The sequence below is a fragment of the Procambarus clarkii genome, chromosome 9, assembly GCF_040958095.1.
Source record: "Procambarus clarkii isolate CNS0578487 chromosome 9, FALCON_Pclarkii_2.0, whole genome shotgun sequence".
Lineage (NCBI taxonomy): Eukaryota > Metazoa > Arthropoda > Malacostraca > Decapoda > Cambaridae > Procambarus > Procambarus clarkii.
The window spans coordinates 35,788,706-35,811,419 of NC_091158.1; the positions used below are offsets into that span (position 1 = coordinate 35,788,706).

Below are 22,714 nucleotides of genomic sequence, written 5' to 3' on the forward strand. Positions count from 1 at the left end.
TGTAGAGCTGAGTAAACTCATTGAGTTTGGGGATTTAATCCCACGTCTTAACGATATTTCCTATAATAATAATGGGCAGTATTAAATGCAATAGAAATACCGAAAATTGTTCTTCCCTTTGTTCATGAGATATTCGGTTGGGCGGATCGTAGATGATCCTGTGTCGAAGCTCGGAGAAAGAACCTTTTGTCTTGTAAATTCGTCAGGGAGAGCTTTCTCACTGTTTACAAGTTGCTGTGTGTACGTGACGACGCTCAAGGGGAGATACGTCCTCAAGTGTTTGGTGCTTCTATTCATGTTTAAGGAATAGAGAGTTAAGGTATATTCCTGTTGTATTTAATTATATTCAGTCCTAGTGAACAATTTTTTATTAGATTTAAACACTAGACCGTTGTTTAAAAGAAATTAGAATTGATATAAATACGTGGCGTCGATGACGTCACGGAATCACTCATTCTCTTTTCCTTTATTTGGGTAACTTATGTTATTATGTGTGTCGGATTTCCGACAGCATCTGTACTTTTACTTACGAAATGAATGGTATGGTAAACAACACAGCTCAATTCCAACACAATGTCACACAAAATAATTCACAAAAAAATTAAAATAAATTGAAATCTATGAAAATAAATTATATATATATATATATATATATATAATTTATATATATATATATATATATATAAATTATAAAATTTATATATATATATATATATATATATATATATATATATATATATATATATATATATATATATATATATATATATATATATATATATATATATATGCAAACAAGCCTGAATGGTCCCCAGGCATACATGCAACATGCTCACACCCCAGAAATGACTCGAACCCATACTGCCAGGAGCACTATGCAACTGGTGTACAGGGCACCTTATCCACTCGACCATCACGACCGGACAAAAGCAATGCATGTGCGTTGCTAAGCCAAAGCAACCTTCCCTGTCTCCCAGTCCTCCCCACCATTCCCCCCTCACCCGTCTCCTTGGCCTCCCAACCATTCCCCACTCCACCGTCCCCTCGTCCTCCGCACCAATCCCCATACCACCATCTCCTCTTCCTTCCCACCATGCCGCACTCCCCCTGTCCCTTTGCCCTACCCACCATTCTCCATTCCCCCATCCCCTCGTCCCCACCATCCTAAACTCCCCCGTCCCCTCGTCCTTCCCCACCATTACCCCCTCCATTGTCCCCTCGTCCTCCACATCATCTCTCACTTCCGTCCCCTCGTCATCCCCACCATTCCCCACTCCCTCGTCCGATGCCTTCCCAAATGGTCTCATGTTCACATCAGAAAATTGGGAACATCAAGTGATGTGATGTTCCCATCACTGAAATATAAGAAAAACAGTTAAAAAATGAAATGAAAATATGAAAAAATATAAAAATAAACTATTCTCACGAAATGAACGGTCTGGTAAACAACACAGCTCAATTCCAATGCAATTCACACAAAATAATTAAATCAAAACGAAAATAAATCAAAATCTAGTAAAATTTAATTTACCAATGCAATCAGAAACATTGAAATTGAATTGTAACATCTTTAGTATGGCATGTGTGTTGCTCTTACATGAAACAGATGGCGCTGTTTTTCAAGAAAAGCATAGTTTTACCTGTCACAGGAGTGGCATCTGTGGGAAAATCCTAGCAAGGTTTAACTGTTTTTATTCTGTGAATATTCAATATTTACTTTATTTTTCTAATTACTTTAATATTATATTATTTTTATTTTATTATTTTTCTTAGTAAGTTAGTTAGTTAGCAGTAAGTGGACTGTATATATTCTGATTCAGCTTGCTAGAACTTATCACACACAATTGGAGGGACAATTTGTAGCTTAAACCAGTTTGAGGTGGATCCTTCATAAACCACAAATTGTTTACCTAGTCTTTAATATATAAATTATAAATCATACCACATATGGTGGTCTAATCTACTATTATACTGCAGTAAAATAAATTTACAACTACTAATACTATGTCTACAGTATGAACACAAAAGAGCCTAACTGCTACTGTTGGTGGGGCTGTGCTTATTGTAGCATCAAATGGGGGTGTGGCCCTGTGCCTCTGAGTGCCACGTAATGGCGGCTGTATGGAGGCCTACAAGGCTTGATGTACAGCAGGTAACTATTCTTATAATTATATTGGGAGACAGCTTCCTGCTTCACTAACCCCCCCTCACAATTACCTGTTTGAGATGTAAGGAATTAATAATGGTTTCCTAAACATATAAATACAGGAATGACATGGAATATGTGTGTGTGTAGAGCTGAGTAAACTCATTGAGTTTGGGGATTTAATCCCACGTCTTAACGATATTTCCTATAATAATAATGGGCAGTATTAAATGCAATAGAAATACCGAAAATTGTTCTTCCCTTTGTTCATGAGATATTCGGTTGGGCGGATCGTAGATGATCCTGTGTCGAAGCTCGGAGAAAGAACCTTTTGTCTTGTAAATTCGTCAGGGAGAGCTTTCTCACTGTTTACAAGTTGCTGTGTGTACGTGACGACGCTCAAGGGGAGATACGTCCTCAAGTGTTTGGTGCTTCTATTCATGTTTAAGGAATAGAGAGTTAAGGTATATTCCTGTTGTATTTAATTATATTCAGTCCTAGTGAACAATTTTTTATTAGATTTAAACACTAGACCGTTGTTTAAAAGAAATTAGAATTGATATAAATACGTGGCGTCGATGACGTCACGGAATCACTCATTCTCTTTTCCTTTATTTGGGTAACTTATGTTATTATGTGTGTCGGATTTCCGACAGCATCTGTACTTTTACTTACGAAATGAATGGTATGGTAAACAACACAGCTCAATTCCAACACAATGTCACACAAAATAATTCACAAAAAAATTAAAATAAATTGAAATCTATGAAAATAAATTATATATATATATATATATATATATATATAATTTATATATATATATATATATATAAATTATAAAATTTATATATATATATATATATATATATATATATATATATATATATATATATATATATATATATATATATATATATATGCAAACAAGCCTGAATGGTCCCCAGGCATACATGCAACATGCTCACACCCCAGAAATGACTCGAACCCATACTGCCAGGAGCACTATGCAACTGGTGTACAGGGCACCTTATCCACTCGACCATCACGACCGGACAAAAGCAATGCATGTGCGTTGCTAAGCCAAAGCAACCTTCCCTGTCTCCCAGTCCTCCCCACCATTCCCCCCTCACCCGTCTCCTTGGCCTCCCAACCATTCCCCACTCCACCGTCCCCTCGTCCTCCGCACCAATCCCCATACCACCATCTCCTCTTCCTTCCCACCATGCCGCACTCCCCCTGTCCCTTTGCCCTACCCACCATTCTCCATTCCCCCATCCCCTCGTCCCCACCATCCTAAACTCCCCCGTCCCCTCGTCCTTCCCCACCATTACCCCCTCCATTGTCCCCTCGTCCTCCACATCATCTCTCACTTCCGTCCCCTCGTCATCCCCACCATTCCCCACTCCCTCGTCCGATGCCTTCCCAAATGGTCTCATGTTCACATCAGAAAATTGGGAACATCAAGTGATGTGATGTTCCCATCACTGAAATATAAGAAAAACAGTTAAAAAATGAAATGAAAATATGAAAAAATATAAAAATAAACTATTCTCACGAAATGAACGGTCTGGTAAACAACACAGCTCAATTCCAATGCAATTCACACAAAATAATTAAATCAAAACGAAAATAAATCAAAATCTAGTAAAATTTAATTTACCAATGCAATCAGAAACATTGAAATTGAATTGTAACATCTTTAGTATGGCATGTGTGTTGCTCTTACATGAAACAGATGGCGCTGTTTTTCAAGAAAAGCATAGTTTTACCTGTCACAGGAGTGGCATCTGTGGGAAAATCCTAGCAAGGTTTAACTGTTTTTATTCTGTGAATATTCAATATTTACTTTATTTTTCTAATTACTTTAATATTATATTATTTTTATTTTATTATTTTTCTTAGTAAGTTAGTTAGTTAGCAGTAAGTGGACTGTATATATTCTGATTCAGCTTGCTAGAACTTATCACACACAATTGGAGGGACAATTTGTAGCTTAAACCAGTTTGAGGTGGATCCTTCATAAACCACAAATTGTTTACCTAGTCTTTAATATATAAATTATAAATCATACCACATATGGTGGTCTAATCTACTATTATACTGCAGTAAAATAAATTTACAACTACTAATACTATGTCTACAGTATGAACACAAAAGAGCCTAACTGCTACTGTTGGTGGGGCTGTGCTTATTGTAGCATCAAATGGGGGTGTGGCCCTGTGCCTCTGAGTGCCACGTAATGGCGGCTGTATGGAGGCCTACAAGGCTTGATGTACAGCAGGTAACTATTCTTATAATTATATTGGGAGACAGCTTCCTGCTTCACTAACCCCCCCTCACAATTACCTGTTTGAGATGTAAGGAATTAATAATGGTTTCCTAAACATATAAATACAGGAATGACATGGAATATGTGTGTGTGTAGAGCTGAGTAAACTCATTGAGTTTGGGGATTTAATCCCACGTCTTAACGATATTTCCTATAATAATAATGGGCAGTATTAAATGCAATAGAAATACCGAAAATTGTTCTTCCCTTTGTTCATGAGATATTCGGTTGGGCGGATCGTAGATGATCCTGTGTCGAAGCTCGGAGAAAGAACCTTTTGTCTTGTAAATTCGTCAGGGAGAGCTTTCTCACTGTTTACAAGTTGCTGTGTGTACGTGACGACGCTCAAGGGGAGATACGTCCTCAAGTGTTTGGTGCTTCTATTCATGTTTAAGGAATAGAGAGTTAAGGTATATTCCTGTTGTATTTAATTATATTCAGTCCTAGTGAACAATTTTTTATTAGATTTAAACACTAGACCGTTGTTTAAAAGAAATTAGAATTGATATAAATACGTGGCGTCGATGACGTCACGGAATCACTCATTCTCTTTTCCTTTATGGGGGTAACTTATGTTATTGTGTGTGTCGGATTTCCGACAGCATCTGTACTTTTACTTACGAAATGAATGGTATGGTAAACAACACAGCTCAATTCCAACACAATGTCACACAAAATAATTCACAAAAAAATTAAAATAAATTGAAATCTATGAAAATAAAATTTATCAATGCAACCGGAAACATTGAAATGGAATTCGTGACAAATGTAGTATAGCGTGCATGTTGCTTTTATGTGCAACAGATAGCGCTGTTTTTCAAAAACGTATGTTTTTATCTGTCACTGTGGATAGCATCTATACAATAGGTATATAAAGCCACGCATCTATTCGAATGGAACGTTGTGTCAAAATTTCCAAGCAATCGGTGAAGAACTTTGGGAGATACAGCATGTGTTGCTCTTACGTCCAACAGATGGCACTGTTTTTCAAAAAAAGCATGTTTTTTCTGTCACAGGTAAGGCATGTAAATAGTAGGTATATAAAAACATGCGCCAATTCGAATGCAACGTCGTATCAAAATTTCAAAGCAATCGGTAAAGAGGTTTCAGAGACTTCTCTCACATGAAAAACACAGTTTTTCAAAAATATCATGGTATTTCCTTCACAGATGGGACATCAATATAATATATATAGAAAAACCTGCTGGGATGCGAACATTTCCATTTTTATATATATATATATATATATATATATATATATATATATATATATATATATATATATATATATATATATATATATATATATATATATATATATATATAAATATATAGTTGTGCATTAATTGGCTCTTGATTGCTGGTGTTGACTTCTTGATGTGTAGTGCCTCGCAGACGTCGAGCTGCGATGTCTGCGAGGCTGACTATATATATATATATATATATATATATATATATATATATATATATATATATATATATATATATATATATATATATATATATATATATATATATATATATATATATATATATGTCGTACCTAGTAGCCAGAACGCACTTCTTAGCCTACTATGCAAGGCCCGATTTGCCTAATAAGCCAAGTTTTCCTGAATTAATAAATTTTCGCTAATTTTTTTCTTAGGAAATGAAAAAGCTACCCATTTCATTATGTATGAGGTCAATTTTTTTTAATTGGAGTTAAAATTAACGTAGATATATGACCGAACCTAACCAACCCTACCTAACCTCACCTAACCTATCTTTATAGGTTAGGTTAGGTAGCCGAAAAAGTTAGGTTAGGTTAGGTTAGGTAGGTTAGGTAGCCGAAAAACAATTAATTCAGGAAAACTTGGCTTATTAGGCAAATCGGGCATTGCATAGTAGGCTGAGAAGTGCGTTCTGGCTACTAGGTACGATATATATATATATATATATATATATATATATATATATATATATATATATATATATATATATATATATATATTATATATATTGTGACGGTAACGCGTTGGTGTTCGGCTGTTCAAAGCTAGGGGTATGGCCTCGTCACATAGTATTAAAAAAAATAGAAAATCTGGAACTTCGTCTGTGGTAAGGTAAGGAGAAGACACACAAAACACAAGTAAATTTTAACAATGAAATTTTAATTATGTTAAATAAACAAAACATGAATAAAATGGACAAACAATTTCGTATAATAAAATCAATCAATCAAAATAATAAGAATAATTAAATGACACAATGAAAAGTTACGTTAAGACAAAATAACAAGATGTGCAATATACAAGTAAATGAAAGGTGCTGGAATATTGGCTTTAAGCTATCACCTCTCTTAGTACACGTACGCCAAAGCTTACGTCTAGCAGGGAGAAGTGTTAACTGTGTGAAAGCACGGAATATTCTGTGGACTGAGGTCGTGGCGGCCCCAGACATCAAGTAGTATGGTGGGCGAGTGCAGTTGCAGCCAGACCGGCGACCAATCAGCGAGGAGCCGGCAGCAAGACGGGTAGTTTGGCGGTTTGAGTCTGAGCAGGTGTCCCTGGCTGCATACGTTTTGCGCTCTGGCAAACCTTGCTGGTGTTGTTGTCGTTGTTGGACATTTCCTCCATAGAAGTTTTATATAGATGAAACGACGTATTTGTGGAGGGAAGAGCAGGCTCAATCTCATGAAGGAGATTATCGTCACAACTCTCCCCCGAAGCCTGCGGTTCTGGAAGAAGTACGTCGTTATGGGGTGGAGTAATGGATGGAGTCGCTTCTACTTCATAAACTCTGGAGAGATCATGGGCTAAGATGTTGTCGGAATCTTGGTATAGCGTGTCTCCAGGTTGAATTTCTGCAGTTAGCAAGCCCATAGTAGAAGACGTTGAGATGGGAAGTGGGCGTGCTGCAGGAGGTGTAGGGTGGTGTGGTCCGTGTTGATGGTGGACCCAGCACTTTGAAGTGTGGAGTGAAGTGCTGGAGCTTCAGGATGATGAGGAGTAGCTCCTTGCCAATTGTTCCGTAGTTCCTTGTAGCAGTAGTCGCTGACAGGTGTATTCTCCTCGCCTCGTTGCTGCATCACGACACCACCAACGTCGGTACCACTGGCGTCGACATGGAGGATGAAGGGCTTATCTGACGAGGTGAGAGTGGAATTAGAATAGGGCAAAGGAGCACGATTATTATCCTGAAAGTATTTGGGAAGATCATTAAGGAATTCGGAATTAGAAAGCGCTGACTCCTTGTCAGTGCTTTCGGGAGGAGAAGCTGGGAAGGTCTCACTGTGGATGTAGGGTTCTGTGAAGGTAGAACAGTTAATCAGGACAGTGGGAGGAGTACCATTATATTGCTTCAGGAGGTTGACGTGGCACAGCTGGGTCTTCCGCCGCCTATCTGGAGTCTCTATTACGTAGTTGTTGTTATTCCTGCACTCTTTGATGCGGTAGGGTCCTGAAAACCTGTTTTGTAAAGGTGAACCTGGGATAGGGAAGTATGCAAGGACGAAGTCTCCCGGCTTGAATTTTCTTACTTTGCTGGTCTGGTCGTAATGAGTCTTCATTCTCTCCTGGGCTTTCAATAGATTATCATGGGCAAAACGGTGGACTCTCTCTAGAATGTGTTGAAGGTTTTGAAGAAACTGGGGCACATTCTGATGCTCACTGAAGGTGGCATCTCGGAAAGAGTCTTTGAAAGCCTTAAGGGGACTACGGCACTTACGGCCGTAGAGCATCTCATAAGGAGATACTCCTAGGGACTCATTGGGGAGACTTCTGTAAATACACATTATAAGGTCAATCTGCTTATCCCAATCCTTCGAGGTTTCACTACAAAACTTTTTCAAGAGTGCTTTGATTGTCTGATGACTACGTTCAAGAGAACCCTGTGAAGCAGGATGATAGGGGCTGGACAATACCTGTTTGATGTTGAACTCCTCCAGTGTCCTTTTGAAGAGATCACTGGTGAAGTTGGTACCACAGTCGCTCTGAATCTCCCTGGGAAATCTGTATTGAGTGAAGATCTTCAATAGATGTTTTATAACCGTAGCAGCCGTGATGTTCTTCACTGGAACTGCTATGGGAAATCTGGTGGTAGGACACAGGATGGTTAGGATGTAGGCGTTACCTGAACTGGTCCGAGGTAAAGGACCAACACAGTCTATTATGAGTCTGTGGAAAGGTTCCGCAGGCACCTGTATGGGAATCAGTGGCGCTCTGGGAATGGAGATGTTCGGTTTGCCTGCCATCTGACATGTATGACACTGTTTTACGTACTGTTTGACGTTATTTACCATACATGGCCAGTAGTAGTCTTGACGAATTCCATGGTAAGTCTTGTTGAAGCCGTAGTGGGAGAGTGCTCCGTGGGCCAGGTGTAGAATAGTGGGCCGCAGGCTGGTAGGAATCACAAGTTGTTCGATGTTGGCCCAATCGTCCTCCTCCTTCAGTTTACTGGGTCTATATTTGCGGTAGAGCAAGTCGTTCTCTAGGAAGAACCCAGGAATACTGTCGGGTTGAGTCTCAGCCTGGAAAAACAATGGTGTTAAAGTAAGATCTTCCCTCTGCAACTTACGGAACTCCAACTTGGTCAGATGCGGGGGGAGTTTCTGAGGGTCTTGAGGGACAGCGGTAGCAGTAGGGTCAGCTGGCTGTGGACGTGCGGCTTGTGCACGGGTGGTCACGAGAACCGGAGGAGAAACTTCATCACTCTCTTGAACCTCTGCTGAAACATACTCTAGAATAGGGTTACTTGGCACAGAGTTACACACCTGGGGTTTGTCCATGACGATCAGGTTGGTCGGTTGCAGGTCTTCTGCCAAGTCGTTGCCTAGGAGAAGTTGCACTCCAGGCATGGGAAAAGGCTTTTCACTGACGGCGACTTGGACTTCCCCGTTCACGTAGGGACAATCCAGGTGGACTCTGGCGAGAGGGTATGGAGTGGTAGCAGTGAGGTCAGTGATGAAAACAGTTTCTCCGGTGCAGGTGATGTTGGGCACAGCCGACTTCAAGATGATCGATTGTAGAGCCGCTGTGTCCCTCAAGATCTTCAATTTGAAACGTCCCTCCGGATTTGAACCGTTGGCAGAGACAGTTCCAGTATACAGGTGGTTACTGAAAAGAGAAAGATCATTAACATTAACACCAACATTCATCACAGGCTTACCGGACTTAGGAGGAGTTGGTTTGGGTTTTTGTTGGTCAGTGGTTCCCTTGTATTGAGACTTACCACACTTGTCTATGGTATGTCCATAGAGTCTACAATACTTGCAGTACAGTTGTGAACCAGCTTGATCGGGGCTCACTTTCTCGTAACTGTACCACGACTTCTTACTGGAGGATGGTTCGGGTGTCAGCCGGTGGATGAGGCTGTAAGTGTCAGCCGACTTAGCACACTTCAGGTAGTCGGTTTCTTCTTTATCTGCTAAGTAGAGGCGGACAGGAGGCGGCACACGTCTCAAGAATTCTTCAACAAGCATCAGGTTGACGAGTTCTGTAAAAGTAAAGACATGTGCTGCTTCCAGCCATTTCATGAAATACCTCCGTTTCGTGTTAGCAAACTCTTACCTTGCTCTAAATAGTAATCCAGCAACAGGTTGTGTAGGTCATTTTTGTTGGCTTGGTAGGGAACTTCTAGTTGATACTCATGTGCAAGAGTTTGTAATTCAGTCTTCTTGGCGCGACTTAAAGTCCCTATTTCACCTGCTGGATTTGCACGGAAAGCTTGGAGACGAAACATGGTGAAATTAGCAAATAAAGGTACACGAATATTCAATAGTGAATGTCAGAAACAGGACAACGTGGCAACTGGTACCTATCCTGTGAGATCTTTAACAATTAAAGTTAAGTAAAAGATGTTAAATGATTAAATTAAATCAAGGGCGCAGGAAATCTTGTACCCGGTACTCATGTAAGAGGATAAGGGCAAGAAAATCCTACTAACAAATGAAACAGAGTTTCGAAAACAAATGAAACAGTTAAATGCCTCAAAAGTAAAATTGGTAGTCCAAGGATGTAGGCATACCTTGCCAAGTCTCTATAGGACATAAAGCAAGTTTTTCCTACTGAATTTAATATGATACTTACAGAATTAACGAACTTTTGTGCTCTGAAAAAGTAAGCTAATTCCCTACCGTTGTATGTATCATCATCTCTGACTGACGTGTAGGGGTGCGAGGTGTCAACTGGTGACGAGAACTGCTGCTGAGGTCCCAATTCAGCAACTAAAGTTCGAGCTAGAGGAACTATGGCCCTCTTTGTCCTCCTACAGTCAGACTGCAGAAGATTGGGTACTCTTGACCCGGGGCAGACCACAGTACCAGGGTACCAATATGATGATCTGTCAAAAATGAGAAATATCCAAGGGACAAAGATGGTAAACACGAGTAATAACACGGAGGGAGAGATGACCAATTAAGAGTATGACTGAGGCCTACAGTCACCACGTAATCCAAAGTTGTCTCACCTTCACTATATGTTACTCTCGTAATGCACAATACACCGCACCTTATAAAAAATGAAATTGAATATGAAAAATAGTAAAGCTACGTTAACAAAGTTAAATACGCTTACCAAAAATTACCACTTGGTACCAGTACCTGAGTGAAGCTCCTAGGACAGGCCCCCATATAATATGTGACGGTAACGCGTTGGTGTTCGGCTGTTCAAAGCTTAGGGGTATGGCCTCGCCACATAGTATTAAAAAAAAATAGAAAATCTGGAACTTCGTCTGTGGTAAGGTAAGGAGAAGACACACAAAACACAAGTAAACTTTAACAATGAAATTTTAATTACGTTAGATAAATAAAACATGAATAAAATGGACAAACAATTTCGTATAATAAAATCAATCAATCAAAATAATAAGAATAATTAAATGACACAATGAAAAGTTACGTTAAGACAAAATAACAAGAAGTGCAATATAAAAGTAAATGAAAGGTGCTGGAATATTGGCTTTAAGCTATCACCTCTCTCAGTATACGTACGCTAAAGCTTACGTCTAGCAGGGAGAAGTGTTAACTGTGAAAGCACGGAATATTCTGAGGACTGAGGTCGTGGCGGCCCCAGACATCAAGTAGTATGGGGGTGAGTGCAGTTGCAGCCAGACCGGCGACCAATCAGGCGAGGAGCCGGCAGTAAGACAGGTAGTTTGGCGGTTTGAGTCTGAGCAGGTGTCCCTGGCTGCATACGTTTTGCGCTCTGGCAAACCTTGCTGGTGTTGTTGTCGTTGTTGGACATTTCTTCCATAGTAGTTTTATATATATATAACGACGTAATTGTGGAGGGAAGAGCAGGCTCAATCTCTTGAAGGAGATTATCGTCACAATATATATATATATATATATATATATATATATATATATATATATATATATATGCAAACAAGCCTGAATGGTCCCCAGGACTATATACAACTGAAAACTCACACCCCAGAAGTGACTCGAACCCATACTCCCACAACTGGTATGTACAGGGACGCCTTAATCCGCTTGACCATCACGACCGGACAATAAGGAAGTGATAGCCGAGGCTATTTGAACCACTTCCCCGCCGGCACTCGGATGGTAATCTTGGGCATAGCATTTTATCAAATCACCTCATTCTTTGGGGCACACGTGAGGAACACAAATGCAAACAAGCCTGAATGGTCCCCAGGACTATATACAACTGAAAACTCACACCCCAGAAGTGACTCGAACCCATACTCCCACAACTGGTATGTACAGGGACGCCTTAATCCGCTTGACCATCACGACCGGACAATAAGGAAGTGATAGCCGAGGCTATTTGAACCACTTCCCCGCCGGCACTCGGATGGTAATCTTGGGCATAGCATTTTATCAAATCACCTCATTCTTTGGGGCACACGTGAGGAACACAAATGCAAACAAGCCTGAATGGTCCCCAGGACTATATACAACTGAAAACTCACACCCCAGAAGTGACTCGAACCCATACTCCCACAACTGGTATGTACAGGGACGCCTTAATCCGCTTGACCATCACGACCGGACAATAAGGAAGTGATAGCCGAGGCTATTTGAACCACTTCCCCGCCGGCACTCGGATGGTAATCTTGGGCATAGCATTTTATCAAATCACCTCATTCTTTGGGGCACACGTGAGGAACACAAATGCAAACAAGCCTGAATGGTCCCCAGGACTATATACAACTGAAAACTCACACCCCAGAAGTGACTCGAACCCATACTCCCACAACTGGTATGTACAGGGACGCCTTAATCCGCTTGACCATCACGACCGGACAATAAGGAAGTGATAGCCGAGGCTATTTGAACCACTTCCCCGCCGGCACTCGGATGGTAATCTTGGGCATAGCATTTTATCAAATCACCTCATTCTTTGGGGCACACGTGAGATTAAGGCGTCCCTGTACATACCAGTTGTGGGAGTATGGGTTCGAGTCACTTCTGGGGTGTGAGTTTTCAGTTGTATATAGTCCTGGGGACCATTCAGGCTTGTTTGCATTTGTGTTCCTCACGTGTGCCCCAAAGAATGAGGTGATTTGATAAAATGCTATGCCCAAGATTACCATCCGAGTGCCGGCGGGGAAGTGGTTCAAATAGCCTCGGCTATCACTTCCTTATTGTCCGGTCGTGATGGTCAAGCGGATTAAGGCGTCCCTGTACATACCAGTTGTGGGAGTATGGGTTCGAGTCACTTCTGGGGTGTGAGTTTTCAGTTGTATATAGTCCTGGGGACCATTCAGGCTTGTTTGCATTTGTGTTCCTCACGTGTGCCCCAAAGAATGAGGTGATTTGATAAAATGCTATGCCCAAGATTACCATCCGAGTGCCGGCGGGGAAGTGGTTCAAATAGCCTCGGCTATCACTTCCTTATTGTCCGGTCGTGATGGTCAAGCGGATTAAGGCGTCCCTGTACATACCAGTTGTGGGAGTATGGGTTCGAGTCACTTCTGGGGTGTGAGTTTTCAGTTGTATATAGTCCTGGGGACCATTCAGGCTTGTTTGCATTTGTGTTCCTCACGTGTGCCCCAAAGAATGAGGTGATTTGATAAAATGCTATGCCCAAGATTACCATCCGAGTGCCGGCGGGGAAGTGGTTCAAATAGCCTCGGCTATCACTTCCTTATTGTCCGGTCGTGATGGTCAAGCGGATTAAGGCGTCCCTGTACATACCAGTTGTGGGAGTATGGGTTCGAGTCACTTCTGGGGTGTGAGTTTTCAGTTGTATATAGTCCTGGGGACCATTCAGGCTTGTTTGCATTTGTGTTCCTCACGTGTGCCCCAAAGAATGAGGTGATTTGATAAAATGCTATGCCCAAGATTACCATCCGAGTGCCGGCGGGGAAGTGGTTCAAATAGCCTCGGCTATCACTTCCTTATTGTCCGGTCGTGATGGTCAAGCGGATTAAGGCGTCCCTGTACATACCAGTTGTGGGAGTATGGGTTCGAGTCACTTCTGGGGTGTGAGTTTTCAGTTGTATATAGTCCTGGGGACCATTCAGGCTTGTTTGCATTTGTGTTCCTCACGTGTGCCCCAAAGAATGAGGTGATTTGATAAAATGCTATGCCCAAGATTACCATCCGAGTGCCGGCGGGGAAGTGGTTCAAATAGCCTCGGCTATCACTTCCTTTTTGTCCGGTCGTGATGGTCAAGCGGATTAAGGCGTCCCTGTACATACCAGTTGTGGGAGTATGGGTTCGAGTCACTTCTGGGGTGTGAGTTTTCAGTTGTATATAGTCCTGGGGACCATTCAGGCTTGTTTGCATTTGTGTTCCTCACGTGTGCCCCAAAGAATGAGGTGATTTGATAAAATGCTATGCCCAAGATTACCATCCGAGTGCCGGCGGGGAAGTGGTTCAAATAGCCTCGGCTATCACTTCCTTATTGTCCGGTCGTGATGGTCAAGCGGATTAAGGCGTCCCTGTACATACCAGTTGTGGGAGTATGGGTTCGAGTCACTTCTGGGGTGTGAGTTTTCAGTTGTATATAGTCCTGGGGACCATTCAGGCTTGTTTGCATTTGTGTTCCTCACGTGTGCCCCAAAGAATGAGGTGATTTGATAAAATGCTATGCCCAAGATTACCATCCGAGTGCCGGCGGGGAAGTGGTTCAAATAGCCTCGGCTATCACTTCCTTATTGTCCGGTCGTGATGGTCAAGCGGATTAAGGCGTCCCTGTACATACCAGTTGTGGGAGTATGGGTTCGAGTCACTTCTGGGGTGTGAGTTTTCAGTTATATATATATATATGTATATATATATATATATATATATATATATATATATATATATATATGTATATATATATATATATATATATATATATATATATATATATATATATATATATATATATATATATATATATATAGGGGGGTATCACCTCTGGTGCAATTATAGGAACCCACAGCCTCAGAGAAGGGAACACAGAGCATTCAGAGAATAACTTGCCATTTAACTCTGAATACGTATGAGTGTTTGCTTCTCCTACCACCCCCCCCTTTTTTATGGTGTACACTTTATTATGCAAGGTATTACAGTCACATATCTGATTTTATACAAAAAATGTACATTAAGAGGACACAAGAAAAAGTTCGCTTCCTAGAGGCTGTAGATTTCCTCGAACTCCTCCAACGCCGAGCAGGAACCGAGGATGCAGCGAGCATTCCCCCTCTGGATCGCGACACTGAGCCGCTGAAACAGAAAACTTGCCGCTCTAGGGTCTCTTGTAGTGTCAATGAGCTTGGAACCAAGATCCTTAAGAAACCTTCTTGCACTCTCTCCCCATGGGCCTAGGATCTCAAACCCTATTGGAACGAAGTTGTACTTATTATCTAATTGACTGTACTTGACTGACTTGTTTTTCTCTGTGTGTCGCTGCGGCTCCTGCTTGGCCGGCAGAGAGGTTGATGTATGTAGTTGCCAGGGTGGATACGCAAGTATAGTCCTATGCCAACTGTTTGCCACCCTTCCATGGGCGCAGTGTGATTCTGTCTGGTCGGCCGGCAAAGCTAACAGAGTCACGGTTCAGTAGGTTGCGGGGCTCTCTCTCCGCTGGACACTGAGCAGAAGCAAGGCTTCTTTTAATGATGTCATTGACTTCGTCGTGTCTAGTGTGCCAACCACCAGATTTTCCACAGTGCAGGCCATGCAATCCATATTCATCAGCATCTGCCTTGCCGCAAATACACCTATGAACAGTGTGGATAGGGGCACCAAGGCGGAGAACGGCTGCAATACGGAGCTCCTGCGGATCAAGACGTGTGCCTGTCGCAGACATAGGGCCTGCCAAAAGAAAGTCCCCTGCATGGGGAGCCTGCACAGCTGTGAGGCGTACACGATCACTAGGGGTTGTTGCTGCCTCCAGGAAAGCTGTGCAATGGGGCTGTCCCAACTGGATTGTTTCTTGGTTTTCGGCATGGCTGGTCTGAGTGCTGGGTCTGCCATTGTACCCAATTTCGTGTCGCATTCTGTGTAGTGGGGGTCCTGTAGCCCCGCTACATCACTCAGGTGGTCACGTAGAATTTCCTTAACCAGGTCATCTGATGCTGAGGAGGAAGACAGGAAGGCTGGGACAGCAATTTGGGTAGCGGTGCGGACACCGAAGCCACCGAGCCTGACAGGAAGAGTGGCTTGTTTCCACTGGCATTCGTTGAGGGAGAGGTTAACAACTTTTTCCAGCATGGTCTTCAGTAAGAGGTCATACTCTTCAAGCTTTCGTTTGTCGTAAGATGGGGCGCACCTCAGAAAGTAGGTTAGCCTCGGAAGGGATAGGCATTTGGTGAAGAGTTATAAAGCATCGTGGGCATCGATGTCACGTATTCTGTCCTCCATCCTCCTAAGGTCTGCGATTTTCTTGTCAAGGATCTCCTCAATGGCGTTAGACCCGAGGGGGGCTCCAAGGACGGTGTTGTTCTCGGCCCTAATGACATGGGCTCCAGGCAAGGCAGACCTTATTCTAGCTACGATGTCTGGGTTGGAGGAGACTACTTCACACTTGGAAGGGTTCAGGAAGACACCCAGACTTACTTCTTGCTCCCTTATTTTCCTGATATCTGCCAAGAGGTGGTCCACGGTGCCAGCTATAGTGCTATCATCCAAAAACCAGGTGTTGAACTCGCTGGACAAGCTTTCGGTGATTTCTTTTAAGACTAAGCAGAAAAGAAGGGGAGCAAGAGGATCACCTTCCTGAACACCTTCACATGATCTGATTTCATATTCACCAAAGAGCAGTTTTGACTCACCACTGTAGCACGATAGTATGAACGGGTAGAGGGGCCGGAAATGACGATGTACAACACAAAGTACTGCATCTCTTCTGACCATGTTGAAGGCATTCTTAAAGTCTAGTTTGAGCAGGGCCTTTTCATCAGAAATGTTGGTGATGTATGCTCGTGCTGCATGGGCAGCCGCTTCACAGCCTTGGGGGATTCCAAATCCTAGCTGGATTGGTTTCAGCAATTCAGCCGCTTGCTGGCTGACAACCGTCGTAGCGGCCTTGGCAATCAGGCGTCGGAGAGTGTTGTCAACAGCGATTGGCCTGATTCCTTCGTCCTTCTTTTTGAGAGCACAAAGGGAGGCACCAAAAAAGAGAGGCCTGATGACCTCAGGTATCTCACCAGCCAGGCACATGTTGACGAACCTTGTGAGTTCCATAAGAAGATCTTGTGTAGCATCACCAACCGCAGGATTTAACATTTGCTTGATGTGTTGAGGTTTTAACCCTGTAAAGTCGCCTGCTGACACAGGGGAAAAAGTAAGGGCTGCTTTGTAGACCTCAGATTCACCAACAGTTAATGGGTCCGAAGTGATGTTGGCTGGTGGCGGAACGATGTTGTCGCCTTGAGGGGCTCTGGGTGGGTGCTTGCTTTGCAGGGCCCATGCCGTGGCTGAGTTTCGAGGAGCAATTTTCTCGTCACTGGTGAGGACTCTAATAGCACTTGCGGTATTTCCCTCTTCAATTTTCTTGGTGATTTGTGCTCTTATTTTGTACGTTTCCGTTATGTTGTTGTTGCCATTTCTGCGGTGAGTGTGTTTTGCTCGAAGAGGCAGGTGAACTAGGTTATCTCTCCTTGGGTATTCAATTATCGCCCTCAGGACCGAGGATGCAAGTGATTTGTCCCTCCTTGGAGGGACGGTGAGGCATACATTGCCAAACAAAAGGACATTATGCCACGCTTGAATATTTTCCGGAGCATCATTGACCCTTTTCAGAAGATTACAGAGTTTGGCTGCTGCATTTGGGCAGGCTGCTTTTGGGATGTGTGGTAATGTTCTAGCAGACGTCGCTATGATCGCTTGGGTGAGGTTTTCAGAAGAGATTAGGTTAATGGGAATCTCTTCTCTAACTGTCAATGGCAGCTGGCCATTGCTTCCCTTTGGAAGCTGGTGGGAACCACTGCATCTTACCTCGTTGACGGTGTGAAAGCGGATGACACCACCGTTGGAGTTTATGGCGGTGTTTTTGTTGCATACTCGGCAAAAACCTCTATTAGGAGTAGCTGTTGGCACCTCAAGGCTTGTGAAGTCCTGCCCGACCGCTGGGACCCCTTCCATTTCAACTCGGTTGGGAGAGTTAAACTGTGAATTGTTCTGTAGAGGGGGGCAAACACATTTGGTCATGGCCAAGACACTACCAGCAACTGGGTGTGGAGGCATCAACTGGGTGTGGAGCCAGCAACTGGGTGTGGACCCAGCAACTGGGTGTGGAGGCATCAACTGGGTGTGGAGGCATCAACTGGGTGTGGAGGCATCAGCTGGGTGTGGAGCCAGCAGCTGGGTGTGGAGCCAGCAACTGGGTGTGGAGCCAGCATCTGGGTGTGGAGGCATCAACTGGGTGTGGAGCCAGCAACTGGGTGTAGAGCCAGAAAATGGGTGTGGAGCAAGCAACTGGGTGTGGAACCAGCAGCTGGGTGTGGAGCCAGCAACTAGGTGTGGAGGCATCAACTGGGTGTAGAGTCCGCAACTTGGTGTGAAGGCCGCGGCTGGGTGTGGAGGACGGTGGGGCGAGGGTCAGCTCAGGTAATATCTTCAGCCATGTGCGATTTATACTTCTACCATAACTCTGTTGGAGATGAAGGAGAGCCGGAGGTCAATATGATTGCAAACAATGCACGAATTTGATTTGAATGTGACGTGTTGGGCGCGTCATTAATGCATACATCCCAGTGTCGGTCGTTCTCCAATAAATTCAGAGTTATGGTAGAAATATAAATTGCACATGGCTGAAGATATTATCCCTAGAATACGAAGAAAAATTCAAATATGACCATGGATTTCACAGCAGAAATCTACAACGAAGCGTTTTGATAATGATTGAAGATTTGTGCTTAGAAATCGCGAACAAATTTCTAAATCAATTGGCAATGCCATGACCGAATCGATCTGCTGCTGCTTCGTTGGATGTAGAATTGCGTCGTGAACAAAATTAAAACACTAGTGATCTAATGCTCGAACGAAAAGGCATTTACAATCATATAATTCAAATTGCCAATAACGGGTTTGGAGAAATCTTCTTAGATGCGCCAGGAGAAACTGTAAATCCTTCCTAATTAGATTGATTCTGGCAGCATTTAGATCCCAAAATGGCATAACCTTAGCTCTTGAGTCGTCCGGAATAGCTGCGACATTGTTACCAGGTGGAAATGTAACTGCCACTTTAGCTTAGAAATTGCCATTGAACATGCAAATCATTGAAACTCCCACGTGCAACATTTCGAAAGCATCCGGCATGGGAAAAGTATTGCAGAAATGTAAACTTATTGTTTGGGATGAATGCCCAATTACCCACAAAAAACCGCTCGAGGCTCTTGATCGATCAGTGCAAGATTTGCGTGGAAACATCAGACCATTTGGGAAATTGCTTGCAGGAGATTTCAGGCAAACCTTACCTGAAGTTCCTACATCGATACCAGCAAACGAAATAAATGCTAGCCTAAAATACTCTTCTTTGTGGCGCCACGTAAAGACGTTAAAATTAACTACAAATATGCGTGTCGAGCTGCAAAACGAGGCATCAGCTAAGATATTCTCACATCAATTTCTGGAATTTGGGAACGGAAACGTGCCGGTTGATCTGACCTCAGGACGAATTTCATTGCCTCATCACTTCTTCAATTTAGTGAAGTCAAAAGAAGAATTTGTTGAAAAAGTATTTCCCAATATTCAAACCAATTATATGAATCACGATTGGCTGAATGAACGACCTCTTCTTACGGCCAAGAACAAAGACGTCTACGAATGGGTCAGTCAGGTGCAGTCACAGTGAGAGGTTGTGTTAGCTGGAGCTCCGATTCTAATAACATTATTATTGCAATAATGGAAGGATTAGTGAAGGATTTGGTGAGTCTGGTTGGAGCTCTGAGAGCAGAGATGGATTCCCTGTGGGAGGAGGTACGACGGCTGAGACTTCGGGAGGAAACGAAGGAGGAGGCCAGTGTTGACGGGACCTCATTAAGAAGGACTGATGGGACCAGTATTAAGAAGTCCTCGTCTTGGCAAGTTGTGAAAGACAGGGGTCTTAAGAAGACCTTGGCAAAACCGACAACTAATAGCCTACAACTAAGGACTTTTAACGCATTTGACGTATTAGAAGACGAGCGCTGTGTTGAACCTGTTGTTCAACGTGGTGGCAAAGACAAAGAAACGAGGAGCATTGAAGCGCAGGTCCCTCAAACGGCTCGAAAGGAAAAGGGAGAATCGAAGCGAATTTTGGTTGTGGGAGATTCCCAGGTGAGGTATTTAGACAGAACGTTTTGTGCCAGAGATAGGGGGAACAGATTAAGGGTTTGCTATCCGGGAGCTGGAATTGGTGATATTGTTGGAAACATGAATGAATATTATGACGGGAAATGGAAACAAACCCATTATTTGTATTAGTGCAGGGGGTAATGATGTTGGACGAGTTAGGAGTGAGGAACTAATACAGAGATTCAGGACAGCCATTGAATTAGTAAGGAGCAAGGGAGGAATCCCGATCATATGTGGCATTCTTCCAAGAAAGGGAGTGGGAAATGAATGGATGTCAAGGGCACTTGGTGTCAATTGCCGGCTGGAAAGATATTACAAATCAAATGCAATATCTTTCACAGACAACTGGGAACACTTCTATGGAAGAAATGAAGTGTATGCTCGTGATGGGGTGCATCTATTGAGAGCTGGGGTTGTTGCTGTTGCGAACTCATTGGAAGAAGTGGTTAGAGGTGTTTGTTTGGGTTTAAACTGTTAGTAGATAGAAGTATGGGAATTGATTTGGAGGAAGGAGATAATAAAAGTATGTGTTTGTGGGAGAAAGGAATTGGCAAAATGATCAGGGAAAGAGAAGGGCCTCAAAATAACAATTCACTTAGGGTATATTACACTAACAGTAGAAGTCTAAGAAATAAAATTAACGAATTAAATGCTCTTGTCTGCACAGAAAAAATAGATATTATTGCACTTACCGAAACGTGGATGAATGTAGAAAATAGAGAACTATTAGCTGAATATCAAATAAATGGATTTAAACTATTTCACACAGATAGATATATTAGACGAGGAGGAGGAGTAGCCATATATGTTAGGGACAATTTGAAATGTAGTCTCAAAGAGGGAATCAAAACTGAGCCACACACAGAAACTATTTGGATAGAATTATACGAAAAAGCAAATATTATAATAGGAGTTATATATAGGCCACCAAATTTAGACAGAATGGAAGCAAAGCGTCTATGGGATGAAATATCTAGGGCATCTAGATCTAACAGTATTTACGTCATGGGTGACTTTAATTTTAGTGGAATAAACTGGTTGAACAAAACAGGGAATAGTGAAGCAGAAGATTTTCTAGAATTAATTGACGATTGCTTTCTTACGCAACACATTAAGGAACCAACACGGGAAACTAATATTTTAGATTTAGTGTTAACTAACAGGGAAACACAAATTAATGACATCGAAATTGGGAGTAAGCTAGGGAACAGTGATCACAAAGAAATCAGATTTAGCATAGAATGGAATAGACCTGTAGGAGAAAATTCTGTTAAAGTGCCAGATTTTCGAAAAGCTGATTTTAATAGCCTAAGAAATTTTTTGGGTCAAATTGATTGGAAAGTCTTGGGTATGGGGTGAGGGCCGGTCTTGGAGCGAGACATGAACCCAGCGATAAGTGACGTAAATGGGGATTTCGATGTGGATTCAATATATAACTTATTTAAGAATATTCTAAACAAAGCACAGGAACGTAGTATACCATACAAATTGAATAGATCGAATACTAATGACCCAAAGTGGATAACAAAGAATTTGAAGAACCTTATAGGTAAAAAGAGAGCTTGGTACAAAAGGATTAAAAATGGGGAGGTCACTTTAGAACAGGAATTCGTACAACTGGTTAGAAATGTTAAAAAAGAGATAAGGAAAGTAAAAAGAAACTATGAAGTTCGCATAGCAGGGCAAGCAAAGACAAATCCTAAAGGGTTTTTTCAGTTATATCGTACTAAGACTAGGGAAAGGATAGGTCCATTAAAAACTGAGACAGGTCAAATAACAGATAGTGATGAAGAGATGAGTAGTATTTTTAATAAATATTTTGTATCTGTATTTACTAAAGAGGAACTTAACAATATGCCTTCAGCCGAACAAGTCTATGTGGGTGGGGACGAGGACAGGTTGACGAGTTTAGCAGTTACCAGGGAGGATGTTCTTAAACATCCTTAAAGGGAGGATGTTGTAAAACTCAAACCAAATAAATCCCCAGGGCCGGATGAAGTGTTTGCCAGGGTGCTTAAAGAATGCAAAGAGGAGCTTTGTGACCCACTGTCAACCATATTTAATAAATCAATAGAGTCAGGCAGAGTGCCAGAGTTTTGGAAAGTTGCTAATGTGATACCAGTTTTTAAGAAAGGAGATACATCACTAGCGTCTAACTATCGACCAATTAGCCTAACGTCTATTGTGGGAAAGTTACTCGAATCTATAATAGCAAATAAAATTTGTCTTCATCTTGAAAAACATAAATTAATAATTGAGTCGCAACATGGTTTTATAAATGGCCGTTCATGTTTAACAAATTTGTTATCATTTTATTCTAGCATTGTTGAGGCAGTTGATAGTGGTAAGGATTGCGATGTTGTGTACCTTGACTTTAGCAAAGCTTTTGATACAGTGCCACATGAAAGACTGATTAAAAAGATAGAGTCTCATGGTATTGGCGGTGCTATATTAAGCTGGATTAGGGCATGGCAATACCAAAGGAAACAGAGAGTTAGTATAAATGGAGTCAAGTCAG

At 42.1% G+C, this 22,714-nt stretch overlaps 2 protein-coding genes across 2 annotated transcripts in view; one reads left to right on the forward strand and one right to left on the reverse strand.

Moving 5' to 3' along the window:
* Positions 1-18,069, reverse strand: part of LOC138362870 (uncharacterized) — a 35,141-nt gene extending 17,072 nt beyond the window's left edge. The window contains exon 1 of the mRNA XM_069321446.1: positions 17,596-18,069. Coding sequence (XP_069177547.1) covers positions 17,596-18,069 — 474 coding nt within the window. The remainder of the gene's footprint in view (positions 1-17,595) is intronic.
* A 1,108-nt stretch (positions 18,070-19,177) lies between these two features.
* LOC138362871 (uncharacterized) lies at positions 19,178-19,714 on the forward strand. The gene has a single exon (XM_069321447.1). The coding sequence runs from the start codon at positions 19,178-19,180 to the stop codon at positions 19,712-19,714; it is 537 nt and encodes a 178-aa protein (XP_069177548.1).
* Positions 19,715-22,714: the final 3,000 nt, after the last annotated feature.

Excerpts from the sequence above, each read along its gene's own strand:
- LOC138362871 (XM_069321447.1), top strand. The coding sequence starts at position 19,178 with ATGGGAAAAGTATTGCAGAAATGTAAACTTATTGTTTGGGATGAATGC.